The sequence below is a fragment of the Artemia franciscana genome, unplaced genomic scaffold (genome assembly GCF_032884065.1).
Source record: "Artemia franciscana unplaced genomic scaffold, ASM3288406v1 Scaffold_188, whole genome shotgun sequence".
In the NCBI taxonomy this organism is placed as follows: Eukaryota; Metazoa; Arthropoda; class Branchiopoda; order Anostraca; family Artemiidae; genus Artemia; species Artemia franciscana.
Window position 1 is genome coordinate 102,684 of NW_027062997.1, and position 22,999 is coordinate 125,682.

At 33.7% G+C, this 22,999-nt stretch overlaps 1 protein-coding gene across 4 annotated transcripts in view; it reads right to left on the minus strand.

Moving 5' to 3' along the window:
- Window positions 1-22,999, minus strand: part of LOC136042731 (uncharacterized) — a 105,067-nt gene that overhangs the window by 25,382 nt on the left and 56,686 nt on the right. For all 4 annotated transcript variants that reach the window (XM_065727694.1, XM_065727692.1, XM_065727691.1 and 1 more), the window contains 4 exons: window positions 19,494-19,668; window positions 12,411-12,628; window positions 9,849-9,885; window positions 5,294-5,408 (listed from right to left, as the gene is read on the minus strand). In XM_065727694.1, coding sequence (XP_065583766.1) covers window positions 5,294-5,408; window positions 9,849-9,885; window positions 12,411-12,628; window positions 19,494-19,668 — 545 coding nt within the window. The remainder of the gene's footprint in view (window positions 1-5,293; window positions 5,409-9,848; window positions 9,886-12,410; window positions 12,629-19,493; window positions 19,669-22,999) is intronic.

Consider the following 22,999-nt stretch of genomic DNA (forward strand, 5'->3'; position numbering starts at 1 on the left):
GTCCCTTGTGTTCTATTGCAGTTTTTTCGTATAGAATCGATTATTAAAGCAAGTTCAATTTCTAACAATGATATCTACTAAGCTTCAAAGTTTTGGTACTCTTTTTTAAGGTTTTTGAATTCTTGTAATCCCTTGTTTTCTAATTAAATTTTTTTTTCTTTTAATTTTTTTTTATCTTTTTCCTTTTTTAATTTTTAGTTGTTTACCATTTTATTTTTTTTAATTTGGTTCTTCTGTTTTTTATCTTCTTCTTCTTCTTTATTTTCTAGTTTTTTTTAGAACGTGCCCCAGCAACACGTATGCAAGGTGCTAATTTTTCACTGCATAAAACTTGGGGATATACAACTGGTAATTCCTCTGATATACTCTGGTAATTCCTCGACAGGCATTTTTTTTACTTTCTATTTCAGCCGCAAGCCAGGTTTCGCGTTGCTCTTGTATTTCATCACCACGCTTTCTTTTGGTATTTTTTTCTCTGCGACGCAAGCCTAAAACCTCCCCCCTAAAGCAGCACGTATGCGAGGTGCTAATTTTCAATTGCGTAAAACTTGTGGATATACAACATTCTTTGCTTTCCTATTGTCTGTGCATATAAATAGATTCTCCAGTTTACCGACTCTAGAACATGCAACATATAATTGTCCATGGGAAAAACAATCCGTATTAAGATCTATACGGTATTTTTCTAATGATTGCACTTGAGCTTTGTTGATGGTGATTGCAAATGCTAATCAAATTGGGAATTGCAATCTTTCAAATTGAAAAGGCAGATCCGTTGGAATAATGGCAATGCGAGGAATAAGAACAGTCTCACCCTCGGAAGGCCCTGTCAAGATTGTTGCCTCTAATACGTTTTCCATCTAATACGTTTGGCATAGACTCAAAGAGTCTATGCCAAAAAACTTGCTGCTGATAGAGAAAGTAAGAAAAGAAAGCGTGGATATAACCGGGAATATAAATGACGACCGGGACACAGGGACACAACTACAACGGGGAAGCCGGGGGCACAGGCGGGATATATAATTGACGACTGAGACACAGGGATTGTTTGAATATAAATTACAGACCGGGACACCGGGACACAAATGACGGCCGGGACACTGGGACACAGGGAATATAAATGACGACCGGGACACTCAAAGAGAAATTACGAACTGGGACACCAGGATACAAATGACGACCGGGACACAGGGAATATAAATGCTATTTATATGCACAGACAATGGGACAGCAAAGAATGTTGTATATTCGCATGTTTTACGTAGTTAAAAATATATATTTATATCTATCTCTATTCACAGGTGGGACACAGGGACACAGCTACAATGGCGCGTAACTAATATGGCGCGTAACGACTTACGCGCGCGGGGGGGCTTTGGGGGGCGCGAAGCGCCCCACCAACTAGGTGTTGGGGTGGCGCGAAGCAACACCCCAACAGCTAGTATATATATATATATATATATATATATATATATATATATATATATATATATATATATATATATATATATATATATATATATATATATATATATATATATATATAGGTTTCATTGTAATGAATGAGAAAAAAACTAAGACAGAAAAAAAAAATAAAAAAGCAAAAACTAAAAAAAATAAAAGAAAATAACTAAAAAAAGAAAGCTAAAAAAAATTATAAAAGGAAAAACCAAAAAAGAAAAAAACTATAAAATAGAAAAATAGAAAAAAAACTATCTTTCTATATAAATAAAATTGTAAATATTTAAATAAAAAATGTAAATAAAAATCCATAAAAAGAGGGGAAAAAACTAAAAAATAAAGAAGAAAATGAAAGTTAAAAAAAGAAAAAAAACTAAAATAAAAACTAAAAAAAGTCAAAAAACTAAAAAACAAGAATGAAAAAAAAGAAAAAAAGAGAAAACAAAAAAAAAGAAAAAAAAACAAAAAAGAAAAAAATTAAAAATAAAGTGAAAAAAAAAGAAAAATGAAGCAATCGACTATCCATCGGAATTTTCAAATTTGCTGGATCTCCCACAGTTTCCACCACACATGCTATAACTAACAATAGGCGTAACAATAATCATGTTGCGAAATATTAACCCACCAAAGCTTTGCAACGGCACGCGACTTACCGTAAAAAAAAATGGAAAACGTAATAGAGGCAACAATCTTGACAGGGCCTTCCGAGGATGAGGCTGTTTTTATTCCTCGCATTCCCAAGATTCTTAAATTCCCAATTTGATTAGTATTTGCAATCACCATCAGCAAAGCTCAATGGAAATCATTAAAAAATGTGGTATAGGTGCGGTAAACCGGACAATCTAAAATTCGCTAGATCACCAAGGGTTTCCACCACACGTGCTACAACTAAACATAGGTGTAACTAATAATCATGCTGCGAAATATCAACCCAAGAAAGCTTGATTTTATTCAGAACTGTTCAGACGAACAATAGCCTTCCCTATTTAAAATAAAGCCGAAAAGACCCAAAATCAGGCCTTTTTTTCTAACATCAGCCTAGTTACGTCTTGCAAGAGTTCCAGACTGCAATCTTCAAGAAATTTCAACGAATTGCAACCATGTACCTACAATCAAAAGTATCCCGATAAAATAGGATCTGATTATTGACTTCAAAATGCAGTACAGCTTCAAACAGCTCAATTTGTATTTTTCAAACAGTTCGTGGTAACGAACTGTAGTAAGGAGCGACCCGGCTCAATATTAACCAAAACTCTAAAAAATAGAATTTTGATACCAATAGTTACATCAAAAAATTGCATTTTAATGCTGATTTTAAATATATAACTTTCATCAAGATTAGTCTAACCTATCAAAAGTTACAAGCCTGAGAAAATTTGCCTCATTTTAGAAAATAGGGGAAAACACCCCCTAAAAGTCATACAATCTTAACAAAAATCATATAATCAGATTCAACATATCAGAGAACCTTATTTTAGAAGTTTCAAGCTCCTATCTACAAAAATGTGGAATTTCCCATTTTTTGCCAGAAGACGAATCACGGATGCGTGTTTATTTGTTTTTTTGTTTTTTTCCCAGGGGTGATCGTATCGACCAGGTGGTCCTAGAATGTCGTGGGAGGGCTCATTCTAATGGAAATTGAAAGTTCTAGTGCCCTTTTTAAGTGACCAAAAAAATTGGAGGGCACCTAGGACCCCTCCCACGCTCATTTTTTCCCCAACGTCACCGGATCAAAATTCTGAGATAGCCATTTTATTCACAATAATCCAAAAACTAAAAACTATGTCTTTGGGGACAACTTACTACCCCGCAGTCTCCCTGGGAGGGGTTGCAAGTTACAAACTTTTACCCGAGTTTACATATAGTATTGGTTGCTGGGAAGTGTACGGACGTTTTCAGGGGGATTTTTTTGGTTTGGGAGGGAGAGCTGAGGTGGGGGGGGGTTACGTGGGAGGATCTTTCCATGGAAAAACTTTTCATGGGGGAAGAGACTTTCAATGAAGGGGGCGCAGGATTTTTTTGCATTATTTGAAAAAACAAGGAAAAAATAAATATGAGAAGTTTTTTTCTACTGAAAGTGAGGAGCAGCATTAAAACTTCAAATGAGGAGAAATTGCTCCGCATATGAGGGATTTACCTCCTCGTAATGCCTCGCTCTTTACGCGAAAGTATTTTTAGTAATTTCAACTATTTATTCTACGGCCTTTGTGATATAAGGGTCATTCTTAAGGAATTGGGACAGAATTTAAGCTTTAGTGTAAGGAGCGAGGTATCAACGAGGGGTGAACTCCCTCATATACGCAATAGCAATATACGAATATAGAAGTTCGTTACGTAACTTAATTCGTAAATTACGTATATTTTTTATTAATGAAAATGTTTGTAAAACAATTTAAAGTTCTAGTTGCCTTTTTAAGTAATAAAAAAATAGAGGGCAGCTAGGCTTCCTTCCTCTCTCCTTTTTTCTCAAAATCTTCCGATTAAAACTATGAGAAAGCCATTTAGCCAAAAAGAAAATTAATATGCAAATTTCGTTTTAATTATTTATTTGCGGAGAGCCGAGATCAAAACATGCATGAATTGAAAAACGTCTAGAAATTAAATAAAAAAAACAAGTTTTTTTAAATGAAAGTAAGGAGTGACACTAAAACTTAAAACAAACAGAAATTACTCCGTATATGAAAGGGGCTTTTTCTCCTCAACGCCCCGCTCTTTACGCTAAAGTTTTTTCCTTTTTTAAAAAGTAGAGTTAAGAGAAAGAGTCAAACTTTAGCGCACAGAGGGAGGCGTTGAGGAGGAAAAGCCCCTTTCATATACGGAGTAATTTCTGTTTGTTTAAGTTCTAGTGTCGCTCCTTACTTTCATTTAAAAAACTTATTTTTTTTATTTAATCTCTTCAGAGATCGTTTAAAAGAGATAGATTCAAAGACAGGAATTTTCACAAGCTTTTTCATATAAGGATTTGGTACAAATTAAACCGCCTAGCACAGGTTACACATTCAACTTTTTTTTTAATGGGTACAAACATTGAGAAAAGAGGAGGGTTTCCTCGAAACGTAAGCATTTATGAAATATAGTTAAAGAAAATAATACTAGATGAGTCTAAACTAAGGAAAGTTTAAAAACAAGCACAATGAATAAGTGTATAATATACGATATGATATTAATGGTATTTATAAATGGTTTTAGGTTTATTGTAACGTATTTCATTTTTTGCCAGACCCTTGAAAAAACAAATCTTCTATGTTTGCCTGTTTAAGCTCTACAAGCCACCTGAGTGTTTCTTTCATAGTTCAAATATTTGTCCTTGTCAGCATTCATTGCTAAAACAACTCTTTACTCACACTTTCTTGAATTATTTCGTCTTCGCTTTTTAGATAAGACTTAAGTGTTTATCCTTCTAGTGTACTATTAATACTGATCGAAAACATGGAATAAACAAACTTATGTCAATGTCGTGCAACATCATAGGATTAGCACTTGACCCCGTCCTGTCTCACCCTGTGGAGGAGAGCCTTAGCACGAATAACAAAATTGTGTCCCCCCTAAATACAGGTATTTGAAGATAACTACATTTTGTGGGGGGGATATAAAGGTTCAAGCTAACGTTCTCCCTTCCCTTATTGTGTAAGTATCTGAGCCAATCAGTAATAGGAGGAGGTACAGTCTTTTTCTAATACGTCTATGAACTTGTCACTAAAGGAGAAAATTTGTTTCAAGTATTTTCTTTTCACTGGCTTTTTTGTTATACGATTTGAACCTAATCCCCTCCTCTACCACACTGTGAAAGGGCTTGAGCATTAATAGCCAATTATAGTAATGGAAATTTTACCTATACCATGTAACATCTGCATTTTCCTGTGATAAAGTAACAGTAAAAGTAGCTTCACTTCCTTTCAAGACACTTGTAACTTTTGGCAGTCTCCTAGTGAACTCGACGGCTGGGGCTAAACAGAGAAGTCATTACAGCTTAATTATTTCTTTAAATCAATTCTTGACAAATTTAATGATACACACAACAAACATTTACTCGTCTAAAGGTAAAATTATATACATATGTACTTTTCAATACTCCAATCAGCTGTCTGCTTGAATAGATTTGTGGCAGCTTGAGTTCCCTCTTATACAGAAGTTTTTTAGATTATCTAACACTATTTTTAGAAGTTAGGGGCTATTGTATTTCTTAGTATTGGACATGATCGTCTCTTACTAGGCTGCAAGCTACCGCTTGCAGCTTCAACAGCCTCAAAGCTACCACTTTGGTCCCAAGTTCAATTCCTGGGACAGGCAATTTTGAAACATTTGTCAACTTAAAGTCTAAATAAATTACATACTAATAACTATTACATGAGATTCTTTTGACTGACACCATTTATGACGAACTATATCGAACCTTTATGGAAAAATCTTTTTTAAATAGACTTTTGATTTATTCTCTATTATTTCAGGATTTTATCTCTATTTTTATCTATAGTTCTCTTTTCTTAAATTATATATTTGGATCACTTGACTATTATACCTTTCTCTGTCATACTTTCTTTTCTTATGTTCACTTGTTGAAATCGTGTCAATGTTTAAAATCAGTCCCATAAAATGACGCATCGAGTAGTTAGAACATAGTTAAACAAAACTGATTTTCAAGTATTTTTCTAGTTTTAACTACAAATTATAATTATTGCTTATTGCTCAGACACCATTAATATTTTTGCAGATTACGTTACATAATAACATTGGCGATCCTTAACTGAGAACTAAAATAAATAAAATTATATTTTCGAAAGATAAACGTATAAATGTATAATATTACATTCGCTTATTACGTCATATATACGATTATGACGTCATCGTTCATCAAGCTTGTGCATAAAAATTAAGTTTTTCTTTTAAAACTTATTCTATTTTAAAAATTTTCGTACAAAGCTATTCTATTTTAAAAACTTTTAGTTTTTAATTACAAAAAGCACTAGATGTAGCAGTTTCCATTAAGATGAGCCATTAAGTAGCGCTCTATGATTTTCAAGTGCCCATCTATCTGAGAGGGGGGAAATGCCCTCGATGCAGAATACCATAGTTCAAGCAGCTTTTCTTGTTTTTCAAGTAAATGGATTATCTTCGTTACTAAAACAAAGGAGCTGTAAGTTTCCTACACAAGGGTTTCAGAAGAGGTGATTCTAAAAGTAAACTCAATATTTCAGTCATACTCTATTTTTAGGAGTTATAAGCTACTATATTTATTAGTATTGGACGTGTTTGTCTCTTTTTAGGTTGCAGGCAACCACTGCAACCCTGATACTCAGATACAATAAATATTTTTGAAGTTTAAATGATAACTTTAGCGATTCTGAAGAGAAAATATGTTAAAATATACTGATAACTTTATAGATAACATCATAATACTGCATTTAATTTCACATCCTATATGGTTAAAACCTAAGATTATGGTGTCATTCATGAATCTTGTATATGGAAATACAGTTTTGTCACAAAAATTTATAAATATATTGTTTTCATTACAAAAGATTCCAGAAAAAGAGCCATCAAACAGCTCGCTATGATTTTCTAGTGCCCCACTAGCTGTGGAGGAAAAAAAGGAAAAAAGATGCCGTCAATGTCGAATATCGTTTTTCAAGCAACGTTTCGTATATTTTCAAGCCACTGGATTTATTTGATATTCAAGCCAACGAGCTGTAAGTTTCCTACATAAGGGTTTCTGACAAGACGGTTCTCATTTTGTACTTCATTTTTAAGATTTATTCTAATTTTAGGATTTAGCGGCTATTTTGTTTTTTACTATGAGGCGTGATTGTCTCTTACCAGGGTGCTTGCTACCGTTGCAACCGGGATAATCTTTATTCACATTTTGAATTATTAATTTTAAATTTACTCGACAAAAATAAAACTGGCCTCACATTTGGCCATCACAAAAGTTATGCTTCCATAAGTGGCCTTACATTTATTTATTTTTCAATTTGTTAAAAGACCTTCAGTATCTTATTAAGGGGCTGCTTTTATCTTACTCCAACGTATACAGAAAATCTAGGTTCTACAGCGCCACTTGAATAGCTTACTTATTCAGTTATTTATTTCTATATTTTTTCCTACTGTCCCATTCGCACGATAAGAGAACAAATAAAAATATAAAATTGAGCGGCATGTATTTTCGAGATAAGATCCTAAGTCTGATCAAATGTCAATGAGATCGATTAGTTTTATAGAGATCATACAAAGAGAAAGATTGTCTGCCACTCAGTGCATTTTGAAATTATTCAAAGTTTCTTGGTGCACCTCATATATATTGCGACTTTGATTTGGAATATTTTAAAGTTCAGCTCAGATATGTCGTTTTGTTAGTTCTCTGCCAGTTATTCTGTTGGTAATGGTAAAACTGAGATACTAATTATAAGGGCTGTGTCATAATGATTAAGATAAATGCTATTATGAGACATTAATTATGACACGCTATTATCACTGTCCTCGGGAATGTTATTTCTTTACTTTGTAGCAGTTATTTTATTTCTCATGGTCCTCTGTCCCCATTAATCTATGTAGAAGATGTCTAAACATAGTATTATTAGTAAAATCTTATCTATAATTCTGACAATTTGGAAGTCTGGGACAAGAGCAGGGGATAAAAGAGTATACGTTTTGCATATAAGGAAAAATCAAAAAATCAATGTGTTTTATAGGGCATTTCTATGGGTTGGAAAACACTCCTTTGGAGCATAAATAAAGAATTTGGACCTCACAGAACCCCTCCTTAAGGGCATTCGGGGTAAAATTGAAATTCTGAACCGTAATATACATAAAAACTGATATATTAGGAGTCTACATGGAAAAAGCAGCTGCCTTTGTCTGAAAAGTTTTCTTCCACAATACAATTCCCTCTTTATGTATGAGTAAGTTCCTTGCAATCAAATCAGAACTAAATGAACATTAAAGCCCAACAAGGGATAAACTCTAGTGTACTGGATAATGAGTAAAATGAAAGATGTTCAGAATGAATAAGATTTTACTAGGGAGGATCTTTCAATGGAGGAATTTATCGTGAGAGAATTTCTATGTAGGGGGCGCAGGATTTTCTAGCATTATTTAAAAAAAAAACAATGAGAAAATACACAAAAAAAGTTTTCAACTGGAAGTAAAGAGCAGCATTAAAACTTAAAACAAACAGAAATCATTATATATATGAGGGCGTTTGTCTCCTCCTCAACACCTCGCTGTTTACGCTAAAGTGTTTTTGAAATTTCAACTATTTATTTTACTGCTTTTATGATTCATGGCCATTTTGAAAGAATTGGGGCAAAATTCAAGCTTTAGTGTAAAGAGCGAGGTATTGTCGAGGGGGTGAATATATATGTATCTTATATATGTAATAAAAACGTACAAATATAGAAGTTCGTTACGTAAGTTAATTTGGAAGCTGCGTATTTTCATTGCTAATAAAAACGTTCGTAAAAATATAAAAAGTTCTGGTCGCATTATTAAGTAACCAAAAATTGGAGGGCAACACGTCCGATCAAAATTATGAGAAAGCCATTTAGCCAAAAACATAATATGCAAATTTCATTTTAATTATTCCTGTGCGGTTAGTCAAAATCAAAACATATATTAATTTAAAACATTTAGATATTAAATAAAAACAAGTTTATTAAATAAAAAACAAGCTCTCCCCTCCTCAACGTTCCGCTCTTTACGCTGAAGTTTTTAATTGTTTTAAAAAGTAGATCTATGACAAATATTCAAACTTTAGCGTAGACAGCGGGACGTTGAGGAGGGGCACAACCCCTTTCATATACGGAATAATTTCTGTTCGTTTTAATTTTAAATGTCGCTCCTTACTTTCAGTTGAAAAAACTTATTTTTTATTTAATTTTCATATAGGAGCCTGAAATTTCTACCCTAAGTTTCTCTGCAGGGGTGGAGCTCTGGTATTTTATTGGAGGGACAAACGGTATCTCCATCCAGAGAGTCAATGGACATGGGCTATATAATAATTTTTTCTCCAAATTGGGGGAAAATCCCCCCAAGCCCCCAAAAATATGATACCCCTGGTTTTTGGATAAGCTGAATCTAATGACACTCTTTTCATTCAGATACTTTTAATTTATAGGTTGTTCATACCCCTTCTCGAAAATCAGGGAAATTTTCTCAGGCTTGTAGCTTTTGATAGGTAATGTTAAACCTGAATCATATATATTGAAAGCAGCATAATATGATAATTACTTTAACGTTTTTAATGACAACAAAATTCTGCCTTTTAGAGTTTTGGTTACTATTAAGCCACGTCTCTCCTTATTTAGAGTCGTTGCCATGAACTATTTGAAATTATAAAGCTGTTGAATTTTTTTGACAAAAGTATATTATTCAAAGAGAAATTAAACATATACCTGGGGTTTTTCCTTTTTTTTTATTTTGGTGAATTACCTGCAATTAAGAAAAATTTTAATAAAAGCCTTATAAATGGTATAAGCTGCACAAATACAGAATAATATTACGAAAGTACAAAATAAAAACAAAATAAATAAGAACAGAAATAAAAACAAAATAATATAAACAAAATAAAAGCAAGATGATAAAGGATAAGACAAGATAGAACTTGATAACAAGATAACAGAAGGTAATAAAATAAAAACAGAATTTTACCGTGCGTCTTAATATTGCTACTAGAATAATAAAGGTTTTGAGGACTATTGAGTAAAATACAGCAGTAAAACAATCACATTATTTCAAACAGGTTATCTACGGCACGTACCCAAGAAGTAGTGATTGCATTATATGTCTAGCTAGACCCCAGCAACCAGTTCCAATCGGGCCTTAGCAAATAGCAGGTGTTGTTGATTATTAACCCTTTATATACACCTGGTTGTTACAAAATACTTTAGGAGTTGTTATTTTCCTAAAGTATTACATAAAATTGGACAATAATTGTTTTTTTGCCGACACTAGTGCCATTTTTCAGTCTTACAAATTCAAATCATATCAGAGGTCTTGTTTCCTCTCAAAATTTCATTGTTGTTTTATTGAAACTGTCAAAATTTGTTGTAATTTTCTTTTTTGTGTTTTGATTATAGAAACGGTGGGATTAAATACTGCCTATTAGAAAAAAGGCACAGGTTTGAAAGCAAAAAAAGTTTACAGATGTTATGCGAAGCTCAAAAGATGGGGAGTGAGGCATAGTCAGCATATTTTAGGTTTTATAAACACTCCCAGAAGTTTCCATTGAAGTTACTGATAGGATAGAAATCAGAGGAGAACTTCAATATTCTGTTCATTTCCTAATTCGGTGTTCTTTCCAAATATAAATTAGTGACATCTCTTTGGCGTTTTAACTTTTTTCCCTAAAAGGAACGAAATATTATGTATTTTGTATAGGATTATGTATTTTAATGATTTCTCTATTTTCCTTGCATTTATTTTATTCTAACATGATCACATCTTATTTTCAAAATACGATATATACCAAAATTTTCCTTGTAGTTAATTAACAATGGCGGTTTAAACAATAGCGGTTTAATGGGTAAATTTTCTTAACTTCTAAGCCGCCATTTTCAAATCACATGCAACTGAATGATACAATGCACGGGACTGTTAAAGCAGTACATAGTTCATCTGAGAGATTTAGTTTCCAATAACGGGTGTGGGAGTTGAAAGGAGTAAAAGGGATATATTTGCACTATAATGGTGTGCTACTAAAAAAACCGAGCCTATTGGACTTACCATCAACTACCCAAAAGATGGTTTACAGTACACTATTGTCGTTTGAAGCAGGTCATTGCTGACTACCTTAGTTTTTCACTATTTAATTATCAGTTTGTTTCCTGCATGTACATTTTTTATCTATTTATCATTTAATCTGTATGTGTTTTATAAATTTAACTGGATAGTGTCTTTGCTAAGAAGTAACTTTTCTTCCTTATTACTCTGAGAAAAATTTCCTATCGAAGAATTGGGGAAGAAATGAGCCATCTTTACTCTTTGACCGCTTGGTAAATCTTTGATTTGGGAGAGTTTATCTTTAAGTGGTCTCAGGATTAGGACAGCTCATCTGCTACATACTCTGTTAATTATATATTCAGAATAACTCCGTCTGCAGCCACAGGCTTGGGGATGATGACTCGGGGACTGGTTCACATTAACCAGTTCCATAGAAAAATATTTTTTCATCTCTCAAATTTGATGTGTTTCATAACATTAATGAAAATATAATTTGTAGTGATTTTGTTTGATTATAACAAGCTTGTAAAGCCAATAAAGGGTAAAGCTCCTGCTTTTTGTCTTTGGCTCAGAACTAATTTTAAAAAGGCAACGGAAATTGGAACAAGAAGAAAAAGGGAATTGAAAAGGGATCCGATTCCCATCCATGTGTTCTTATAGTGACCCAATAACAGAAAGTGAAGACAACCTTAACACTGAACGCAGATTAGCTTTAAGCAGACTAATTAGTTAAGGTGATACAATTAGTGGTCCAGCCTTAGCTTCAGCTTACATTTCTGATGGCCCTTATCAACAATGAGACTTGTTGTCCTTATAACATTTGACAATTATTGAAATTTCATCGTTGCAATAATAAAGAAAAATAAGTATAATTACTGTTTCAGAAAAAATATTATAACAGTTCTGATGAAAGTTTTTGAGAAAAACACACTTAAGAAGGATGGAAAATTGCAAGAAAAGCAAACGATAAATGACGCTGGTTTGTTTATTAATATTGATAAACAGAGAGTAATTAAAATATATTTGCTAGCATTTTTTATTATGTGTTAAATAGCGTGAAAATTCTTGGCCCAAAAAAATTTAAAACTATCTCAATATCAGTGTTATTATTTTCTCTTGAATAAGGTAAGCCTCCTCAATAAAGTTAAAACTTACAGTTTAAACATAGGTTTTAACCCAACCACTGATTAACTTTAAAAACAACAAATGATCTTAAATTGGTAAAAAGAACTTACGGCACCCGCTTTCAATAGTTTGTCCTTCCAATGACCATCAATATTTTTAAAAATGATGGTGTGTGTCTTAAAATTCAGGCACTCTATTTTGTTGTGCAGCTTCAAATAATGTTTAAATCTATTACTCTTCCTCATTGGGATTTTGTAATGCACTTCAATATTTATATTAAAACACCCGTAGCCAGTCTCTCTTATCGTAAACGGAGCCTTGCATATAGCTAAAATAATAAAAGTAGTTAAAAAAAACTTATTTATATTACATCCATAAGTATTTTGCTTTAATCAAAATACTAATCTTAACTTGGAGAGATCTTCAAAGAGAGTCTGAACTAGATTTATTAAAAGTAAATAATCTTGCAGATATTCTTGAAGAATATTTTATAAATAATATTTGGGACTGAAATTGTCAATTATATTAGAGCAACGTTATCTTTTTCTTCGATATGAACGAAAGGAATTGTGAACTAAAAAAAAATTATTTTTGGGGAGCAAATAGGTTGAGAACAGCATTTTCACCGAAGTGCAATTATAAGAGGAATTTGGGAAGAATTGCAAATAACTTAAAAAAAAAAATCGGATTACTTTCCCTCTGAAATAAGCAATTATGAAATAGCTTTAACTTGCACCCTGTATTTTGACTGCTCATACAATTGGATTCTGTGGTATTGGATGGATCTATTCTTAACAAAAATTAAAAGAAAGGTCTTTTTTTAACTATTTCTGAGCAATTTAAACATGCTAAGACTGAAAGTCCTGCGTGTAAAATTAAAAAAAATTGATTTAGTAGATGGATATAAGTTAAGTTCAGCTACATTATAGTCAGAGTCTGTTAAATTTCAGTCTCTTACGTGGATTGATCCAGGATTTTTCATAGTGGGGGGCAAATAATAGATTAAACTGATAAACTTACAAACAAAGAAATTTAAAGGGAGCTTCAACAATTATACGTCGTTAGTAGAAAGTGAAAATGGTCACAAATTCAATTAATAAAAAAAAAAATTCGGAGGGAAATTTCTTAGGAAGTGCTGTATTAGTGCCATATGTTACTTGTAGACGGCAGAATTTATAAGAATCACTTAGACATGAAAAATAGCATTTGAATTAGCCATTAAGCATATCTCTAAGAGGTTTTGGTAATCCACTAGGCCTGAAAAAAAAAACAAAAAAAACGGGTGACAGATAAGTGCAATCAATGCAAAAAGTGACTTTCTTTGTTGTTCATGGAGGGGGACTGAAATTTCCTTTATAAGGTTTTTTGACCATATTGATTCCAATGGTACACTTTTTATTTTGACATGACACCTTTCTTGAAGGATTTCAGGCTTTTTTGAAAATCCCCATAAATTTCTTTTCGCGAGAAACCTTTGCTTTTAAGACAAGCCGAAATAATAGTTGCTATTCCTTAATTAGTTTCAGATCCCAATTTTTATTCACTCAAGTTTTTTAAAAACACGTTGTTATCTTTTGGCTCCGGTGAAAGTTTTTGGTAATATTGAAACTGTATGAGCCAATTCTAAAAACGGTATATGCACATAGGTTGTAAAGATGACGTATTAGCAATGATGCAGGTGCAGTTGACGGTGTTTAGGTGAAACTTTCATTACGTTTTGAACGGGATGTAAAAAAAACCAAAGGTGCTATATGCATACTGTCCCAATGCTACTGCTGTCACTACGCCTATGGCTACTACACAAGCTAAGGGTATTAAGGTGAAAATTTTAAGGAATATATAGGCAGATGTCGTACTAAATCGAATTGAACTACAATCATGTAGTTTGCTGAAAGAGGGACAAAGTCGTATTATATTAGTGGCTTAGATTATTAAGTTAATCTTTCCTGGGAAAGTTTCAATTTTACACACGAACTGTTCATAAGATACTTCTGATATGACCTTTTACAACCTGTATAAGGATGGTGTGTTGTACTTCAGTTTACCTTCCCCCCTAAAATTTTTTGAAAAATTTTACCTTCATATCCTTAGATATAGCTGTAGTAGTAGTCACAGCAGTAGTATTAGTGCTCAACTTAAAAGAAATACCCACTGGCAAGACATTGTTAATGTTTCCTCTTGATAACCTGCATATTCGAATACTTCTTGAAATTTTTATCTTAATGCTATTAGCCATAAAAGTAGTTGCAAAGCAAGTGTTAGTTCGAGTAACAGTGATAGCAGTAGTAGACCTTACTGAAATTAAGGAGCGACATTAAAACATAAAAAGAACAAAAATTACTCCGTATATGAAAGGGACTTTTCCTCCTCAACACCCCACTCTTTACGCTAAAGCTTTTTTTTACTGTTTAAAAAAGTAGAGTCAAGAGTAAGAGTCAAACTTTAACGTAAAGGGTGGTACGTTTAGGAGGAAAAGTCCCTTTCATATACGGAGTAACTCGACAGTAATATTTTAAGACGAACATAATATTCTATTTTACGTAATATGTTACAGTGTCATAAATCATTAGAAACATGTTTATGATGTTAGAATTTAATATGTTACATTCAGAAACGTCCAATTATCCTCTAAAATTGCTTCCTTATATGAGGAAAATACTCCGTACATAGTTTTTTAAATAAAAAAACAAGTTTTTTTCAACTGAAAGTAAGGAGCGACATTAAAACTTAAAACGAACAAAAATTAATTCGTATATGAAAGGGGCTGCCCCCTCCTCAACGCCCCGCTCTTTACGCTAAAGTTTGACTCTTTTTCTCAACTCTACTTTAAAAAACTTTAGCGTAAAGAGCGGGGCGTTGAGGAGGGAGCAGCCCCTTTAATATACGAATCAAATTCTGTTCGTTTGAAGGTTCGTTTAAGTTTCTGTTCATTGTTCATTTTTATATAGAATGGCAGTTAATTTTTAAGAATTATTAAGAATGGCATTAAGTAGTCGGGCAAAAAAATGCGTAGTGGACTGGGATTCTATTAATGAGTGGATCCTTCGTGCTCGCTTTGCCACTTTTCGGGCCGAATTGACAGTGATCGTTGTTTGTGCCTCAACTAATGATATTTTCGATCAGACCAAAGATGATTTTTATCGGGTGTTGTCAAATGTTGTTGCTAAAGCGCATCGGCACGATATTGTGACTTTGTGTGGGGACTTAAACACTAAAATTGGAAGTCATACCTCCTATGCCCTAGCTATCCTTGGTAAGGATAGACTGGGGGAAATCAATGATAATGACGTACGTTTAATTGACTTCTGTGCGACTCATGAACTTATCGTCGGCGCATCAAGATTCACTCATAAACAAATACACAAATGTACTTGGAACTCGCCTGATGGTTTAACAAGAAATGAAATGGACTACATTTAAATTACCAAGCACAGGCGACGTTGTTCAGAGGATATTAGGACCTTTCGAGGTGCCAACTGCTATTCTGACCATCAATATGTTGTTGCTAAGTTTAAGCTGAAACTAAAAACTGTCATAAAGCCCCAGCGGTCATTAAAAAATTTTAATGTGAGAAAACTGAAGGACCCGCATGTATTACAAAAGTATATATCTATTTTGTCAAACAAGTTTTCCATACTAAGGGACGAGTTGTCAATTGACATTCAATTGAAGTTGTCAATTGATTGTCGAATCCCTGAAACAAGTGGCACAAGAAGTTGTGGGATACAACATGAAGAAGAAAGAGCAGTGGATACATGAAAGTAACTGGGATATCATTGATCAAAGGGCAGAAGTAAAATTTCTCGTAGATAGGCATGAGCATAACACGACATGCATTAGATAATATTTAGATGATTTAAAAGGGCAGTATTAGCGTCTGAATAAACAATTCAAAACACAGACTAGGAATGATAAGAGGGTGTATCTCGAAATTATGGCTGATCAGGCTAAAGTAGCCACCAGGCGGGGAGATATCGCACTGTGTACGCTATAACGAAGGAGCTTGCAGGTAAGTTGAAGGCTTTTTCAACCCAAGTTGAAAACAAAGAAGGCTTCTTATTAATCCAGACAGATGATATAAACCGACGCTGGATGGAGCATTTCAGTGAGGTATTAAATCAGGCCCCTCCCACAACTTCTTTAAATTTTCCTGAAGAAACACTGTTCGATCTTGGAATATATTCCGGACCTCTCTTGCTGAGTGAAGTAAAAGAGGCTCTAATGACTTTGAGTCTTACTTTGAATAGAATTAAAAGTAAAGTGGAGAAAGTTCTGAGAGATGAACAACATGGATTCCGCCAAAACAGATCGTGTTTTGACCTAATATTTAGCCTGAGATTCCTGCTCAAAGAGTCTAATGAATGGCAGGTTCAACTACTCACAGTATTTATAGACTTTCTCAAGGCCTTCGACTCGATACACCGCGAGACTATCTGGAAAATTTTAATGCATTACGGGATCCGATCAAAATTGCAAATATAATTAAAGTGCTATACCTTGATATTATGTGCGCAGCACAAACCGAGGGTGGCCTAACGGACTGGTCCACCCTTCATTCAGATGTAAGGTAGGGCTGCATTCTATCGTCACTGTTATTCGCCATAGTCATAGATTTTGTCCTTCGTGGATGTAGCTTCAGTGGGGGTCTACAATTAAACCCACTAAGAGCACTTCATGATGGTGTTTTTACGGACAATATTGCACTCTTCGCTCATGAATCAGAAGCTATACAACACAATATAAATGAGCTTGGGCGTGTGGCAAATGCTGTTGGACTCTCCATAAGCGCTAACAAGACTAAATCAATGTCAAATGCGATCACTCCTAACTTAGCTGAGGGACTCTTGGTCAATAATGAGGAAATTGAAGTAGTGAGAGAGTTCAAATATCTCGGGAACATTCTAACGCAAGATGCCAATCCTGAAAGAGAAATTTTGTGCCGAACAGCATTGGCTGGCTCTGTTTGTAATTGTCTTAGAAATTTTTGGAGTAATAACAAATATTCCCAGAAGCTAAATCTCAGAATTTATAATAGCAATATCCTCTCCGTCCTTATATATGGCTGTGAAACTCGGAGCATCACTGCACAACTAGGAAAACGACTAGGGCATTCGATAATAACTGCCTAAGATCATTTTTGAATATACATTGGGGGAGAGAATAAGAAATGATGAGATTCATATCATGACAAATCATACCCCCATCCTTGATGCCATCAGAAAGCAACGATGGATGTATTGGGGGCAAATGGTACGAATGGGTGATGGAAGGCTACCTCATGACATATGGTGTTGGACACCCCCTGGGCTCCGCAAGTAAGGGAGACCCAAAATTACCATTGGCAGGATGTTAGAGGAGGAACCGAAGAAGGAGAGGTCTTTGATGGAGGAGCTTTGGTCGAGGGCTCAGGGCAGATCGTCACTGCGAATCACTGTTGCTGCCTTATGCGCTCTCAGGCGTAGGAGGATAATTTCTAAGTAAGTAAGTAAGTGTTATTTGTTAGTTCGAATTTGCCATCAATATTCTTTCAAATTTTACCATTATATACTGAGCTTTAACAGTTTTAGTATCATAGTGGTTGCGGTGGTAGTAGAAGAAGTAGAAACAGTGTTAGTGTTGCATTATTAGTAGTAGTAATAGTAGTAGTAGCAGCAGTATTAATAGTGAAAGAAGCATGTACATCTTTCCTTTTGGTCAGTTCAATAACCTTTTCATGATGACCCGGAAGTTTAATTTTGACACGATGAACCGTTTGAAAAATAATGCTGATATGTGCTTCTGAGCTTCTTTTGACATAAACTTGATCTAAGTGTCCCAAGCCTGGCAAGTTTTTACAATTGAAATAGTAGTTGAAGTCGTTTAATATTTGTAGTAGTATTAGTAAAAGTACCAATTGTTGTAGCGTTAGTAATGACATGCGTATATTACCTTTTTGTCAATTGATCCTCCCGTTTAAGCATTCTTTGAAAGTTTCAACTTAATACCCAAATGTATTTTTGAGATAAATCTCTTCACAACCTGCATTTACACAGTGTGTTTTGATTTAGTTTAAATTCCCCCGAAATATTCTGTCGAATTGTCACCTTCAGGCACCTATTCTTAATTGTACTAGTATCATAGCAGTAGTGGTAGTAATAGTAATAGCAGTTGCAACATCATTTTGACATGATGAACGGTTCGAAAAATAATGCTGGTATATACTTCTGATTTTCTTTTGACCTATATTTCATCTAAATCTTCAAAGCCTTGCAAGCTGTTACAATTGAAATAGTAGTTGGAGTAGTTTAATAGTAGTAGTAGTATTAGTAGCAGGTACAGAACATCCAACCCATAATGCCCCTGAAGTTTCCTCTTGATATAACGGGCTGTTAAAAAAAAATTGCTGATACGCCAGTATCAGCAACCAGCATGCACATAGTATAATTTGATTTAGTTCATCTTCTCATTTAACTTTTCTTTAGATGTTTATTTAAATAACACCAGCCATATTAAGACTCGCTATAGAATAGTAGTTATATTGATAGCATTGGCAGCAGTAGTAGTTGTGGTAGCATTAGAATTAGTGGTAGTTGTAGTATTAGTAGCGTTCCAATTTTTCTTTTTTGTCAATTAGTCATCTCCCTGATCATTTCCTGAAAATTACCAATTAATACACTCCAATCTAAACCCAATAGATGGAATTCAGAGCCAATAAATGGTCAAAAAAGCCTCAACCACCCTTCTTTAAAATAAAGTATTATCCTTCAATATTTTGAACATGCGCGCTATTTTCATAATACATAGTTCTCAGGTAAATGGATACTTCTCAACCCAGGCTTTTCCCAAACCCCTTAAAAATTGCTGGAAAAGACCCTTCTACTTCAGAAGAATCTAGTTGCCAGGAAATAGCAAGTTTTTCTAATGTGAAGTGTGTTTTTTACGATAGAAATATACCGTTTGAAACCAACAAATTGTGACGAAAAAAGGAATTAACTACTGAATCTACTATCTATAGTCAAAAGATTGAGCTAGAAAGCTGTTCAAACATTAGCCCCTATTTCCACACTACAAATTGTTTAACACCCTTAGGGTCGATTATTTGGACCTACAATAGAAAAAAAACCCAGCAATTTTCTTACAAAAGACTAGAAGGCGAAAAAAACAACAACTATAAAACTAAGAATGGTCAAAATAAATATAAAAGAGAAACTTACTTCTTACTGGATCAGGAAATAATATCAATCGAAACACCACTCGATTAATGATATTTTCAATAGGGGCATTGTTTTTGCCACGTACAAAAACCTCCCAGTTATGAGTGTTACCGTCTTGACTAGTTTCGCTCAGCATGCTAGTAGTTTGTCCGATTTCTAACTCCAAATTGAAAATCTATAGAAAGATAAATATTTGGCAAAAAAATTACAACCTGAATAGTAACAGATATAATTTTTCAACTACGCAGACAGTGTTGGCAAATACAAATTGAAGATTTTGTGACTATAAAAGTAACTATTCAATTTATTATGAGATTAAAAGGGCAATAAAAACTATTTTAACAACTACATTCTCATCAAATCTAAAAAAACATTGAAGGGAGGGGAGAAAATAAGACATAAAAACTTGGTGTGTAGAAAATTTTGATTTTTTTTAAATTTTAAAATGGAAATATCCATCATGTATTTTCACCGCGACTACCAAAGAGGATTTGTACGGTAACGAAAAAAAATTGTTAGAAACAAAACTTATTAATAGTTGTTACTTATTAATAATTTTTCGCCCACGACACTAGATTTTTCTGTCGTGTATCCTTGTAGGCTTATGACCAGGATATATATTCACTAAAATTACAGTTGCAGTAGTAGCTGCTGCAAGAACTCACAATTGCCATTAAAAATAGTCAAAGCCACATGTAGCTTCAGTCGCAATTCCAATTAGCTTCAGTGGTAACCAGAAGTACTTGCAGTTGCAAACAGTCATAGTCTATGTGTAAAATATTTGCAGCCAGAGTTAAAATTACTTGCAGTCACAGTCATTAGTAGCTGCAGAAATAAGGAATAATTACAGTCAAAATAGCATGTTGTTGCAATCTGAGTTCAAAGTAGTCAAAGTCATGAGTAGTTGGAGTTACAATTAGTCACAATCATGGATGCAATTCAAGTATTCGCACTCAAAAATAGTAACGATTAAAAGGACTCACAGTTGTAGCTAGCCCCATTATCAGCAGTAGTAAGAGTAGTAGCAAACATAATCGTTATAGTAGAAGTCCCTCTCACTGATTTTCATGTCAACCTTATCCCTGCTTTCCATGTCAGCCCTACTCCTGGATTCCTTGACATCCAGCAGGTGTTACGTCATGGGGATTGTTTACTTTTGCATGTTCCGTATTTGAAGTTGAGGGTAACGCAATCTTGCGTGACTTTGCTTCAGTAATGAAAAAGAGTTCAGTATTTCAACATCAAGGATGTTACTCCTTAGGAATGGATAGTTTTACTCTGTTGATATCGCAGGCACTAATAGTAGTGAAAAGAAACCCAGAGTGTCTAATGCTACAATAGAAATTATAAAGGGTTGACGGCTAACCCTAGAATGCGACAAAATATTTACGCAGTAAATTATACAATTAAGCAGATTCAAATCGGAAGAAATATATTGAAGACAATGATCTGAATCAATCTACAAAAAAGGAGTACGTCTGTTACTAGCGAGATCTAAAGTTTTTCTATAATCGGTGGTGAGTGTCAGGATTGATAATAAGTGGATTTGAAAAAAAAAATAAAATCATACAGAATCTAGTGACTATGGAAAAATGTTTGAAAGTAGATGAAAATTTTCTACAGTTATTTTTTCAAAGAAAAATATTTTCACAAGGAATGCTTAACGATATAATGAGAAATGAGTCTCCATCTTTCGACTATTGCATGAAACTTTTACGTTGTGGCCTATATGCATTTACTCAACTTGTTGATATAACAATTGAAACAAAATAAAATGACATGGTGATTTGGCTTTTAACAACTACCCAGACGGCCAGCAAGCAATAAAACAACAAATAAGTCGAATAAGTTTTGTGGTGTAGCTCTTCCTCCTCCCAGAAGACTTTCATTTTACCCAACGAGTTTATTTTTGAAAGTGAGACAGTCAACAACGAATTTTTTTTTACATATGTTTGTATAAATGGGCGGATAGTTAACTTTTGAAAATTATAGCTTTGTTGATGACTATAATGAAAAGTGTTGTTTATAATATCACTGTAAGTTGCTGAGAGGATTTGCAGTATATATTAAAGACTCTAATTCCTGTGTTGAAGAGTTTTGTGACTCTCAAATTAGAGGTTTCCTATGCTACAATCGTCATTATGATAAGTATAATGAACGGGAAAATACTTACCCTGGCATGATTGCCAAAAACACGAAATGTTATTTAGTTCATTTTTAAAAGACTGGTGTTGCCATGGTTTTAAATTGTTTCAGGAGGTAAAACCTAGTCAATACTTCAATTGCTAGAATAATAAGAGTCTGGCCTTTACGAAATTGCTGTGAATATCCTGGCTACTATAATTGTAATCCTATACCCATTTATTTAGCTGTTACAGAAAGTGAATCTTCATATGAGAATTTTCTGTGTGACATTGCTTGAAATAAACAAATTGAAACACGTGTATTCTATAATATGAATCAAAATAGTACTATTGACTTTACGAAGAATATAATAAAATTAAGTTATATTATATTGCAGAAAATCTGACCCTGACTTCGCATGCCAAGTTAAATACTAGTTGAATCCTGACGAGCTGCCGCAATGTATGATTTCCAAAAATTACCTACATGTGGAAGAACAAATATAATGAGCACAGAGTTTTTGTATATAAAAGTTTTATGAACAAACGAATTTACAGAAAAATTTTAATTAATGTTCTTTTAGGCTACTAAAATTTATATTAAACAGTTAAGAAAGAGTATTTCGACTAGAAACCCATTCAATCAAGGATTGTCACCATAAATGCTTAGAAATTCACTGTAAGCATATCCGCGACATCAAAAAATAAGATATAATAGTGCAAGAAAATCATAGCTTTGGCTTCTAAATCTTTTACTCTTATTTGATTTTGAATAATATATTTTCCACTTTGCTCAAGAAAGTTTTCAATGTGAGGCATGTAGAACGTATATGGTAAGCCAAGAGGATCAACAATTCAATATTCTTTGCTGTTTGAAATATACACACAAAATTCCCCGTCTTCACAGTTGATTTTCTACTATTGAAAATGATAAGGATAGGGTCAAAGCTTTGAATATGCTCGAGAGAATCCAACATGGTAATTTCAGGGGTAAATTCCAAATAGGTTACAAATTGATTTAGTAAGATTAATACAATATTCTCCTCAAATGGCTCGGCAAAGGTAAACTCTAAACGTACTGAACCTTTTCAGACAATAGTCATATCATCAGCACTGGATAAATATTATCCAATGATAAAATAAGTTTTTGGAAACATTTCTTCGGTTATACCATTTTCAAATAATTGTGAATCTTGATCTATGACATGCATTGTCAACTCATATAAAGTCCTATTGGACCTTACTTTACAAACAAGAGATGAAAGTCCAAACATTTCTAAGTTATGTGGAGAATTTGGCCATGATCCAACGGCACTAGCTCTTTTCACAAAAGCCAAAGTAAGTTCTGATTGAATTTTTCTATTGAAAAAGGAAGAATGGGTG